At 45.3% G+C, this 13,172-nt stretch overlaps 1 protein-coding gene across 2 annotated transcripts; it reads left to right on the forward strand.

The window, feature by feature from the left end:
- The first annotated feature begins 48 nt into the window (after positions 1 to 48).
- On the forward strand, positions 49 to 12,107 carry BRCC3 (BRCA1/BRCA2-containing complex subunit 3). 2 transcript variants are annotated; one of them, XM_030574444.1, is made up of 9 exons: positions 49 to 190; positions 1,616 to 1,735; positions 3,116 to 3,203; positions 5,500 to 5,588; positions 6,650 to 6,705; positions 7,195 to 7,326; positions 8,113 to 8,156; positions 10,564 to 10,754; positions 10,860 to 12,107. In XM_030574444.1, exons 1-8 carry the CDS (start codon positions 86 to 88, stop codon positions 10,713 to 10,715), a joined length of 786 nt encoding a protein of 261 aa, XP_030430304.1. In that variant the 5' UTR covers positions 49 to 85; the 3' UTR covers positions 10,716 to 10,754; positions 10,860 to 12,107. The 2 variants fall into 2 exon arrangements, with proteins under 2 accessions (XP_030430304.1, XP_030430303.1); XM_030574443.1 differs by having other exon boundaries at positions 10,564 to 12,107.
- Positions 12,108 to 13,172: the final 1,065 nt, after the last annotated feature.

A 13,172-nucleotide genomic window follows, 5' to 3' on the forward strand; every position in this document is an offset into this window, starting at 1 on the left:
GGGATTGGCCGCGAAGAGCCGGCTCTTACGTGCGGCATGACCCGCACTTCCCTGGTGGGTGCGTGGGTGGGGTGGCGGTGCAAAGATGGCGGTGCAGGCTGTGCACTTGGAGGCGGATGCCTTCCTGGTCTGCCTCAACCACGCGCTGAGCACCGAGAAGGAGGAGGTCATGGGGCTGTGCATCGGGGAGGTACCTGCCGGGCCGCGGGCAAGCGGGCCCCAGAGCCCAGGCGCTGGGTGTGCAGGAGTGTCCCCGCCGCTGGTGCCTGGCCACCTCTGCTCCCCATAGGCGAGGGGCCGGGGGTGTCCCCCACCCCGGGGATGCCAGCCTGCCCCCCCAATAGACTAGGGGCCGGGGGTGTCCCCCACCCCGGGGATGCCAGCCTGCCCCCCCAATAGACTAGGGGCCGGGGGTGTCCCCCACCCCGGGGATGCCAGCCTGCCCCCCCAATAGACTAGGGGCTGGGGGTGTCCCCTACCCCGGGAGACAGTTCCAGTGCCTCCGCTCTTGCTAGGGAGAGGGGCAGCCACTGCTAATGCCCCCTGCTGGAGCGGGGGCACAACCACATTCCCCCTTTCCAGGAGAAAGGTGTGGGTGTGTATAGGGTGCTTGTTAGTAATACCGTGCCATCCCAAAAAAAGGATCTGTGTGTATGTCAGGAGGTCCTGCTGCCCCAGTGTAGGACTCTGAGATTTAGGGACAAGGGGTGTGGGGAGAAATATATATACACACGCACACTTATAATGGAGTGACTCCACACCACTAGTAATGTATGGTATTGAGGTAAACACTGGCTCTGTGGGGTGGGGGGCTGTAATGTATTGGTTGGGGGACAACATGGACTTGTTAGTGGGAGATGACCCAATGCTAACTGATATGGTGTGTATTTTCTGAGTGCAGCATTGACTAGTGTTTGCTTGAGAGCACTAGCATTAATTTAGGGGTGGGGGATGTGCAAAGTCTAGCCAATAAGAGACCATTTCTTCATGTTCCAAGTCAAAGCATCAGATGAGTGGCCTGCAGGAAAGGGCATGGCTGTGTGTTTTGACTAGATAAGTAGGTTTAGTTTTTGAGCGAGTGGGTGTTGGGTAGGCTTTTCATGCCCTGATTGATCCTAAAAGCGAAATATGCAAAAAATCGTGTAGTTAAGTTACATCTTTACACAAAGATAAACTTTCTAAATTCTATCTTCATGGGGGAACCTGATCCTCAGGGAACTGAAGAAATAATAGTAATGACCAAAGCTGGCATAGTTTAGACATGTTCTGCATAAGCATTTCTTGCATAGCTCAGGTAATATGTGCCTCTCTCTTGCTCTGGAGCCTACAGCTGGCTACTCTTGTCTTGGCTGACTTTTCAGTAGTCAGCCACTTGTGCCAATTCAGCTGTGAGATTGTTGTGACACCCTAAACTCATAGCTTCAAGAATTTTAAATTCCTGGTTTCAGAAGTGAAAACCTAGAATAAGTAACCCACTAAAAAACCTATCACTGTGTATTAAGAGTTCTAAGCTGGAAAGCGTGCTTTTTTAGTAAAGATGTGGTAGCAGCAGTGTCTTTGAGAAGTTGGTTCACTGAGAGAGATGAGTGATTCTTGCTCCCTCATTTATTATTAGGTGGACACCAGCAGAATTGTTCATATTCATTCTGTGATTATCCTGCGCCGTTCAGATAAGAGGAAGGATCGAGTGGAGATTTCTCCGGAGCAGCTTTCAGCTGCTTCTACTGAAGCAGAGATATCCTTTTACAGAGACTGTAGCCAGAAAGGGCTGTATTCAGTAGGAAGTTTTATCAACAAGGTTTCTAGACCTCAAACCTGTTTGGTTTCAGTACCACCCTTGATTTATTGTAGTTAATATAAAAGATGCCTACCATCTTTTCACATACTCTGCCTGAGAGGCTGTGCTATAGCACTCCACTGCTGCAGTCTCTTTCCACACTTTTTGAATGATGTGATGGAACCATATTGTAATTACCCATTGTTCTTGATCACTTGGTTTTGTCACAAATATATATTTTCAATGCTACAGTTTTTAATATGTGTAGGGAAGAACATAGAAGATAAGGGTTGGAAGAGATCTCAGGAGGTCATGTAGTCCAACCACCTGCTCAAAGGAAGACCAACTTCAGCTAAATCATCCCAGCCAAGGCTTTTTCAAGCTATACCTTAAAAACCTCTAAGTATGGAGATTCCACCACCTCCCTAGGTAACCCATTCCAGTGCTTCACCTCCCTCCTAGTGAAATAGTTTTTCCTAATATCCAACCTAGATCTCCCTCACTGCAACATGAGACCGCTATTCCTTGTTCTGTCATCTGCCACCACTGAGAACAGCCTACCTCCATCCTCTTTGGAACCCCCCTTCAGGCCATTGAAGGCCGCTATCAAATCCCCCTCACACTTCTCCAGACTCAATAAGCCCAGTTCCCTCAGCCTCTCCTCATAAATAGTGTGTCTTAGCCCTCTAATAATTTTTGTTGCCCTCTGCTGGACTCTTTCTAATTTGTCCACATTCTTTCTGTAGTGGGGAGCCCAAAACTGGACACAGTACTCTAGATGAGGCCTCACCAGTGCCAGATAGAGGAGAGAATGTTTAGACTAACACCAAAAGTATTATAACTAATCCCTGGAGTTTTCGTTTAAGATTGCCTTTGTATTTTGAAGAAAACTCACCTTTCACTTTTAGAATTGGCAAATGCAGCAAGAAAACTTTGTGGAAATGAAAGGTTAATAGGTTTGTGTTTTCAGGTTTGGTGTATCTGAAAACTCCCCCAGTAGAAAAGCCCATTTTACATGTAATCTTTGTAATGGCAAGAGTCCAATTCTTTGGGTAGCTTACTAGCATTTGTTATCAAATATTTCTATGTACAAATGCACATTGCTTCTGTTCAAGGAAGTGTTACATCTGTGAGGATGAGATTGTCCATTGGTGGCTACGAGGAAGATAGTTTCAGTGTACGCCGTCACTTGTCTTTCTTCCTTTTAATGTACTAAAATCAAATTAACCCTTGAGGGCCATGTTTGGATTCTGCCCCATGGTGGTTATTTAACTTGCACAAGGGACATATAGTCTCTTCTGCTCTATCACTGTTTTTAAAGTACCTTGACTGACACACAGATTGGCTGAGATTACAGGACGTCCCATGAGGGTTGTGGGCTGGTATCATTCTCATCCACACATAACTGTCTGGCCATCTCACGTGGGTAAGGAGTATCTCAGCCCAGAGCTTCATATAGATATGTGCTTCATTGTCCAATTTTTTTTGTTAAAGTGATACTGTTGAAGTTTTTAATCGCACATTTTTCCCTACATTCAAATTATCGAAAATGGGAAGTCCTCTGGACTCCTAAAGTAGGCAAAGTCTGTTTCTAGGTGTTCTTCAAGACAGGAAGTTCAGAGCTGCAGTCAGAAACACAAGGAACAAAAGGAGATACTCAAAGCTCTTTGGATGTCTTTATTTTTTCTAGTTGTACAGTAGAACATCAGAGTTATGAACGCCTCAAGAATGGAGGTTGTTCTAAATCTGAAATGTTCATAACTCTGAACAAATGTTTATGGTTCTTACAAAAACTGTTTTACAACTGAACATTGACTTAATATAGCTTTGAAACAGTACTATGCAGAAGAAATATGCTGCTTTCCCTTTATCTTTTTTTAGTAGTTTACATTTAACACAATACTGTACTGTATTTGCTTTTTTTATTTGATTTTTGTGCACGGGGGTGGAGGGGGGAGGGCTCTGCTACTGCCACTGTCTGGTTGCGTACTTCCAGTTCCAAATGAAGTGTGTGGCTGACTGGTCAGTTTGTAACTCTGTTGTTCGTAACTCTGTTGTTCCTAACTCTGAGGTTCTACTGTACATGGATGTGTATGCTATAACAAAAGAACAATACTTCTTCAAAAGAGCTGTTGAAATCTGCTTGGGTGTCTGGTCACTGCTTTGATCTGACTGTCTGGATACATGTTATACTCCTGGGGGAATTCTGTGCTACTGCACGTGTGTGTAATTAATGAGCCACGTATATTTTTAATTTTCTGCAGAAGCTTTTTTCTGCACAAAAATGTTGATGCATTTCCTCCTTTTGCCTACCAGAGGGCACTGTGGTGATAGAATGTTGCAGCAGCAGCTCCTGGCCATCTAGGGCAGAGAAAGAGCCTGCTTTCTTCACAGCACCTGTCGGCCTAGGTCAGGAGACAGGGGCTATGGGGAGACAGACAGCATGGGATGCTGGAGGGATCAGACAGGGCTCATAAGGGCTAGTTGGGGAGGAGAGACTGGGAAAGAGGCTGAATGGGAATGGAGGCACGGGAGGAGGGAGGTCCAGAGCCACATGGTGATGGGAGAAGAGGTGCAGAGCTACATAGGGACAGAGGGTGACTGAGTGGGAGCACAGAGTCTCATGGGGATGGGGGGGTGCAGGGACACACAGAGATGGGGTGGTTGAGTGAGGGCACAGACACGTGGGGACTGGATGGGGGTATAGAGCCACACAGGGATAGGGATGGCTTAGTGGGGGCACAGAGACACATGGAGATGGGGGCATGCAGGGACACATAGGGAGGATGTGGTTGAGTGGGGGCACAGAGACGCATGGGGATGGGGGAGGGTGTGCAGGGCCACATGAGGATGGAGGGGAGTGGGTGTCTGAGGGGCGGGTGGAGGTACATGTGGACAAGAGGTGCAAGGATAGATAGGGGTGCAGGAACACATGGGGAATGGGGCAGATGTGCCTGACTGAGTGGGATACTTTACCCACCCATACCCACAATCCTCCAAGTTCACACCCAGGCTCCTTCCCAGCAATTTACTTCCCTTTCCCTCAGCTCCTTCATTACCCCAGACTCCCACAGGCCTTTGCATCGCTTCTGAGGGGTGTGGGAAATACTGTTCTGTATTGTAGTTTAAATGAATTATTACTCAGAATTCTGTGTGAATATGCCTAGTAAGGAATCTGTTTGTCAAAAAACATTTCCTGAATCTTTTTTGTTGTCTGTATTGTTACAGACATTCTTGCTGACAGGTATTTTGAAAAAAATAACCAAAAATAATTGAAACTGGTGTGATTATATTGTGTTGTTTTGACAAATAAAATGTGCAGAATTGTGCAGAATTTTTAGTTTTGTTGCAGCATTTTAAATTTTTTGGCTCAGAATTCCCCCAGGGGTAATGTTATCAGACTACTTTTTACTTCATTATTTCATATTGCTTTTTTTATAATAGGATTTTAAAGATAGAACATTAGCATTTTAGCCTTGTTTTGTGTTAGATCGTTACTGGAAACTTTTAAATATTCCTTTAAAGCTGGCCATGTTTGGGACCTGGAGAGGTATTCTTTTAAAACAACCCCCCCCCCCCCCCAAAAAAAAAATTGACTAGAATGAAAATAAAGAGTGGTATCTGGAAAGGTGGCAGGTCTTTGCCTGGTGCTTCAGGTGACGGGCACAGTCCTTCACTGCTTAGCAGTAGGCTGTTTGTTTTGTTTTCATTCACACCTGCAGATGTTCGCACTCAAGCCATGTATCAGATGATGGACCAGGGCTTTGTGGGGCTTATCTTCTCCTGTTTCATTGAGGACAAGAACACAAAGGTAGGCAACTTGCAAATGGAGAGAAACCCTTCATATGCCAGTTTCAAGCTTCAGCTTTGATGCGGAGGTGAAGTCTTATGTTTAACCCTGAATGGTATCTGAAATTAGGGTTCACTCTGGAGCTGGGTCAGGGGCCTGCTGGAATGTAATCAGTGTAAATGCAGCACAGATGTGAATTAATCTCCAGGCTGCTTTGTTCACAAATATATTCAATGCTACAGTTGAATGTGGTTTGAGAAAATGCTCTGGAAGAAGCAAACTTGTGTTTAGCTCCAATTTATAATTGGCAAATGTAGCAAGAAAACTTGATGGGAAATGATAGGTTAATAGGTTTGGTGCATTTGAAAATTCCCCCAGTAGAATTCTGCAGCCTATAGATTGTTTCATAGCTCTGCTGGTGTTTGAGCTCTGGGACCAGACAGAATGGGTATGGTGTGCTTGTGTGTGCATCAAAAAGTAACTTACTGCACCACAATAACACATTCCATTCAATATAGACTTTTTTGTCCTGTTTTTCAGGCCTGTTGTGTCTAATTAGTTCAGAGTATTTTGTCTAACATCATTGTCCCTCTGAGAAGCTAACAGTTGGGATGAACTGGGAATGAAATGTTGCCTTTGACCAGGTTTTCCAGGTTTTTGTTGGTTAAATCAGAACCATCTGATTAAAGAGTTTTCATGTGATAGTTAATATAGTCTGCAGTGCAGGGGGTCGGGACCCTTCAGGATGTCACAAAGTTATTACATGGGGAGTTGCGAACTGTCAGTCTCCACTCCAAACCCTGCTTTGCCTCCAGCATTTATAATGGTGTTAAATACATAAAAAAGTGTTTTTAATTTACTCAGACGCTTGCTATGTGAAAGAGGTTACCAGTACAAAAGTTTGAGAACCACTGCTATAGTGTGTGTCTCAGTATTTTTGCTTATTAAGATTTTTTCCTTCCTCCTCCCTCACCAAAAAGTGGTACATTTGAACCCTCAGGGAAAGTATTATTTGCATGTTTGGATTTCAGGTGAGCTCTCATTGCTCATAGTCTGATGTTTATCTCTGCTGATTCTTTTAGACAGGCCGGATACTCTACACCTGTTTCCAGTCAATTCAGGCTCAGAAGAGCTCAGAGTAAGTACTGTCTGAAAAGATTCTTAACATTCATCTCACAGGAGAGAAATGATCAGTCTCTTCTGTCTCCTTTTAATTGTCAGTTTTCCTTGGTAACTGAGTAGTACTATTATTGTTTGATCATCTGAACGTAGAACTAAATGTTGTGTTAATCCCAGTAATTATGGATGCTTAAAGGAGGTCTCATTTCCTGCTTGAAAGTGGACAAATTTCTAAAGGGGAATCTAAGCCATAGTGCTCATATACTTATCAGGGGCTGTCGCCGATGCTGACTTCCTAGCTACTCTTTTTTCCCATTCCTAAACTGGGTAATGAACTCCATTACAAACTGCTTCTCATCTGTCAGTCAGCATGAGCAAGCCTGCCTGGCAGCAAACCTATAGTGATGTCACTGTTGGGCAAGCCATTACTGCTGTATGGAATATAGGACTGTCTAAAGCAGCATACCACAGGGGTAGGGGCAGTAACTTGCACATGATCATCTTGCAGGTATGAGAGGATTGAAATTCCTATTCATGTTGTTCCCCATGACACCATTGGCAAAGTGTGCCTGGAATCGGCAGTGGAGCTGCCCAAGATCTTGTGCCAGGAGGAGCAAGATGCATACAGGAGAATTCACAGGTAGGGGGAGTCAGGGTCCCACAGCACCAGAGGGTCTAGTTGATGACAATAGCTTTTAAGGTTGATATACTTGACCCTCATAGTCCTTTATCCTGAGCAGAGCACAAGTGTAGAAAGAAATAAAGCATTAGCTACACCTAGTATCATGAGGGGCCTTGAAACTAGCTCTCAGTCCTAAAGTTCTGCTGTTTAATCTATGCATTTGTATGTCTGACTAATGACGCCTGCTCCCTGAAGTGCCTCTGCAGGGGCACTAGTTTCAAAAAATTCTTCCAAATTTTTCATCTGTAAGCTTGATAAGACTGCAACTCCTTGCTTAGTGGAATGTATCTCAGGCCCCACTCCTAGAGATGGAGAGGCTACAGCTAGCAGCTCCTCTAGCCTAGAAGAGGATAAGGAGCCTGCATATTATGACAGTGATGCAGATACTAAGGCAACTGCATGATCTTCTCATGATCATGTTTATCCAAATTTGATAGGATTGAAAATGGTTGATCAGAAGGGAAGGTATTTGAGAAATAAGACCAAATGCTAGTAGGATTACCGCCCTCCTGTCATAAGCCTCTGTCTGTGGAGTTCAGCATGGAGAATGCATGATGCTCATTATAATACATGGTTTGATGTGGTGTAATCAATGCAGTGGAACTCCCATTAAGTAAGGGTTAGTAGTTCCAAAGTGGCTGTGGTTTTACACTCTTGTAGGTGGCTGTCTTCAGTAATTCAGGTTCACCTCATATTCAGTTCATTGCTGTCTTGTCACCAGCTGTGTTCTGTTCTTTTCCTTAGCCTCACCCATCTAGACTCTGTAACCAAGATTCACAATGGCTCAGGTAAGGGTTCCTCTTCTGGGAATAAGGAGCTGTACTGTGAGTTGAAGTATGAGTCACCTTGTGGTCTTGAAAAATGGTCATTTTGGGTCTGTCTGTAGAGGGCAGTAGACCATAATGTGTATCACCATGAATTGTAACCATGTGTCCACTTGGAGATGTTCAGCATTGAGCCAGCCTATGAACAGATTACTTCACCCAAGTTTAGCGCTATGTTTTGATCTTACCATGTGGTTTGTCTTGCTCCATAGCTTGGCTGACATTCAAAATTGTCCGTTCTTATATTGGGGGCTAGGGAAGTTCAGTAGTGAATCAAATTATTCGTTACATTTCTGGTGTTTGAAGGGGTGGGCCAAATCACAAATGGAATGAACTGGGTGGCCTCCTTCAGTTTATCCATTTGGTTTTAAATCGTTATAAAATTCGACTTGGTGTTGGAACAGCACAAGGTACTATAGTATGGATGCATCTTAAAGATTACTCGTGGGGGAATTCATGGCCCCCGCAGATTTATTTGCTTCCCCTCAGAAAAATGACTTTCTGATGGGGAACATAAGAAGGAGAAGCAAAGGGAAGCAGCAGGAGCAGTCATGAGCCCCTCTCCAGCAGTGCAGGTGTATTGTTTCGGGGGCCCGGAGCAACTGGTGGAGAGGTAAATCACTGCTGAGCCCCAGGCCCTTTTCTCTACCCCCACACCCTTCTGCTGAGCCCCAATCACCTTCACCTGGACCTCCCTGCAGAGTCCCATTGCTCTTGTACATGGAAGCCCCTGTTGACCCCTGTGCATCCAGATAGTCCCTGCATCCGGCCCCCACACTGAGCTGCCCGCACCCAGAATGCCCCACACAGAACCCGATCACCTCACACTAAGTCTCTTCACGACTGAGCCTGCCTGCCCGCAACTGATGTGTGTGGTGCAGAGGGAGAGGGCCCTGGGATGTTTCTGGGTCAAGCCCGGCCCTTGCACTGTGTCAGGGTTGGGTGCAGGCTCACCACCGAGTTCGTACCCCTTAGTGGGGGGGAGAAGAAGGGCTGGCAGGGAGATCTCCCACCTCTGTGTAGCCAGTAGTCTGTGCTCTAGGATAGCAGTGGGGAGTCTCCATGTTTGTTTATAGACACATTTTGCAGAATTTTCAAATACTGGGTGCAGAATTTTTATCTTTTTGGTGCAGAATTTCCTCAGGGGTAATCTTAGAGCTGTGTTGGTCCAGAACTGAAATCAGGGTAAAGGGGACCAATCAATATTCCTGCAAACACCTTCTGGTGCTTCCACATGTGAGTTACACCAACGTAGACTTCTGTGTGGTCACACATCACTGAGGGGAAGTAGGTCTCCTCAATTCCATAGCCTTTAACTCTGATCTCCATAGGGTGGAGTGGTGTTCTACCACAAGAGTGGCCAATGTCATGTCTAACTTCCAGTGTGAAATATGTTTTTTCATTATATAAGATGCTCTTTTCCCTATTGACCATGAATAAGACTACGTTTTAGTCACAGGTATTTGTAATAAGTCATGGACAGGTCACGTGCAGTAAACAAAAATTCACAGCCTGCGACCTGTCCATGAGTTGTACTATATAGCCCTGATTAAATCTTGGGGAGGGGGTTGGCCCGGGAGTGCCGCAGTTGCTCGAGGGGGGAAGGGGTCCCTGGTGGGGGCGCCGCGGGTGTTGGGGAGGGGAGCAGCTGCCTGGGGGGGGGAGCAGAATCCTGCCGGTGCTGGGAGGGTGGTTGGTGGGGCTGGCAGGCTCCCTACCCAGCTCCTTGCCTCCCCAGAAGCAGTGACATCCCTGTTCTGGTGGAGGTATGGCCAGGCAGCTCTTCATGCTGCCTCCCCCTGATCACCGGTTCCATGGCTCCACAGCTCCTGTTAGAGCTGCAGGGGTGGTACCTGCAGGCAGAGGCAGTGCTGTGCGCAGAGCCCCCTGGCTGTGCCTCCCCCCTAGGAGCCAAGGGATGTCACTGCTTCTGGGGAGCCCCCCTGAAGTAAGCGCTGCCCGGAGCCTTCACCCCCTCCTGCACCCCAGCCCTGAGCTCCCCACCCAAACTCCTGCTGCTATTGTCGGGGGGAGCGTTGGCTGCTGCAGAAGTCACAGAATCCGTGACCTCCGTGACAAACTCGCAGCCTTAACTATGAAAAACAATCAGTCTACACTAGGCTTGTTTACATGTCATTTTTTATTGTATGTCCCCAAAGGGCATCTAAAACTCAGGTTTAAATAATTTTTATAAGTATTCTCCCCTCCTCCCCTTCGGACTGGTAGCTGTTGTGAACCCTTTTCTGTGAGGATCCAAGATGTCTCAATGTGAAATACTGTTGTGAAACCTTTCTACTTAAGCTTTGCAATTCTGCAGCCTGGTGAGAGATTCTTCCTTTTGCACTAACATGTTGTATTGTGTCTTTTCCAGTGTTCACCAAGAATCTCTGCAGCCAGATGTCTGCTATCAGTGGTCCCCTCCTGCAGTGGCTGGAGGACAGACTGGAGCAGAACAAACAGCGAGTGCAGGAACTGCAGCGGGAGAAAGAGGAGCTCATGGAAGAACTAGCTGCCCTGGAGTGAAGAGGAAACCCCAGACACTTTTCTTTTTTTTCTTTTTCTGTAAGTCAGTAGGATTGGACAGGAGTGACGTGTGGCTGATGTGTGGTCTGTCTTGCCTTTCTATGAAGATGCTACTTGTTCCTCTCATCTCGCTTCTTGTGACAGCTCCAAGAACACTTCCACAAGATGACCAAGGGCTCACATCTGTCTCCAGCTAGATGGGAAAGCCTTGTGCCGCCTATGTGAAAAGTACACTCTGAGTGCACAAAGGAGCAATCCAGCACCACGCTCACTAGGGTAATTCAGCAGCATGCTCTTGGGAAGAGACCATAGCTTTAGGAGGGGGATACGTAGTGAATTTATTTGGTTTCCCTCTCCCCTGTTATTCAACACAAATCTTTTTCTCTTTTATATATATTGCTGGGAGCCTAGAGCCAGAAGATCATGAGTGGGATAATAGCTGCACTTCTGCAGTGATCATGACATCTCTGTTGTAGCAAATAAATCAAGCAACTCGCTAGTCATGGTCAGAGAAGGGAGGGGGGGGCATGTTATGCCCTTGACACTGCCAATTTTGCCTCTTTTTGGTAGCTCCAGTTGACAGGTAGTGGCTTGATGTCCAGTAACATTGCCTACTCTTGCACATGTGCTAGGGTTGGGGTAGATGCGGCCAAGATGAAGGGGGCTTAAGGCTTATGCCTCCTGTATTTCAAACCAAATAAAGAAACCCAAAGTGAGGGCAGTCTGAGAGTGGAAATGAGTTGGATGCTGCACCAAATACCATGTGAGTGCTGCAGTTTGAGTGTTCGGTTTCCTTCAGCCTCTCTCACTGTAGTTGTACACTGGTCACTGAGCTGCTACACACTGTTGAACTGGACTGGATGGGTGATGTTATTTTACAGAGAGGAGTATGTGAGGAGGGAGTAGCTGTGACAGACAATGAAAACTTTTCCTTCCTGTGTCCTGAGCGCCATTGCAGAGGTTTATTTGCAGTAGTAATTTTCAACTTCAGTGTTAAATTACCCTTCACATTTTCCTCCTCAGTGGGTTTTCAAGCAGGGTTTACCATCCGCCACCAGCCGCATAAATATCTACCATTACTGAGGGGAAGCCTGTATCAAGGGCTCTTGCGTATCTCAGAGTGATTCGGAGACCACCTGCATATTTGAAAGCTTTCTGTTAAAACTCTTTGTATTTCTGCTTTTTAAATTGAAGCCACTAGCTGCTCAGAAAAAATGGTATTCACATTTCAAAAAACATAAAACTGCACATAATACAGGGGCCCTCCTGCTGCATATAGCACTCTATAGCATGCCTATAATTTATCTTGCCACTTTGGGTGGCCCATTAATTAAATTGTAGTCAGTTTGATAAAACAGGTTAAAGGTATTCTTACAATTAAAAGCTACTGCTGTATTAGTGAGGCTAATGCATTGGAACAATACTCTGATGGCAATAGGCTGAAGTCATACAGGACTTGTCTATGCTGAGGAAAATTTCTAATCTATTTTAAAATCAGTTCAAATAAATTGACTTTAAAACTTGTTAGGAAATACAAAAGGAGCACTTATAGACGATAAAGTCATTGCAGAGAAACTAAATGGATTCTTTGCTTCAGTCTTCACGGCTGAGGATGTTAGGGAGATTCCCAAAACCTGAGCTGGCTTTTGTAGGTGACAAAACAGAGGAACTGTCACAGATTGAAGTGTCACTAGAGAAGGTTTTGGAATTAATTGATAAACTCAACATTAACAAGTCACCGGGACCAGATGGCATTCACCCAAGAGTTCGGAAAGAACTCAAATATGAAGTTATGGAACTATTAACTAAGATTTGTAACCTGTCCTTTAAATTGGCTTCGGTACCCAATGACTGGAAGTTAGCTAATGTAACACCAATATTTAAAAGGGCTCTAGAGGTGATCCCGGCAATTACAGACCAGTAAGTCTAACGTCGGTACCGGGCAAATTAGTCGAAACAATAGTTAAGAATAAAATTGTCAGACACATAGAAAAACAAACTGTTGAGCAATAGTCAACATGGTTTCTGTAAAGGGAAATCGTGTCTTGCTAATCTATTAGAGTTCTTTGAAGGGGTCAGCAAACATGTGGACAAGGGAGATCCAGTGGACATAATGTACTTAGATTTCCAGAAAGCCTTTGACAAGGTCCCTCACCAAAGGCTCTTACGTAAATTAAGCTGTCATGGGATAAAAGGGAAGGTCCTTTCATGGATTGAGAACTGGTTAAAAGACAGGGAACAAAGGGTAGGAATTAATGGTAAATTCTCAGAATGGAGAGGGGTGACTAGTGGTGTTCCCCAAGGGTCAGTCCTAGGACCAATCCTATTCAATTTATTCATAAATGATCTGGAGAAAGGGGTAAACAGTGAGGTGGCAAAGTTTGCAGATGATACTAAACTACTCAAGCTAGTTAAGACCAAAGCAGATTGTGAAGAACTTCAAAAAGATCTCACAAA

The sequence above is a fragment of the Gopherus evgoodei genome, chromosome 9 (genome assembly GCF_007399415.2).
Source record: "Gopherus evgoodei ecotype Sinaloan lineage chromosome 9, rGopEvg1_v1.p, whole genome shotgun sequence".
NCBI lineage: Eukaryota > Metazoa > Chordata > Testudines > Testudinidae > Gopherus > Gopherus evgoodei.

Excerpts from the sequence above, each read along its gene's own strand:
- BRCC3 (XM_030574443.1), top strand. The coding sequence starts at position 86 with ATGGCGGTGCAGGCTGTGCACTTGGAGGCGGATGCCTTCCTGGTCTGC. Across the intron at positions 3,204-5,499 it reads TGTCTGGCCATCTCACGTGG|ATGTTCGCACTCAAGCCATG; the intron begins GTAAGGAGTATC and ends TCACACCTGCAG. Across the intron at positions 8,157-10,563 it reads CAAGATTCACAATGGCTCAG|TGTTCACCAAGAATCTCTGC; the intron begins GTAAGGGTTCCT and ends TGTCTTTTCCAG.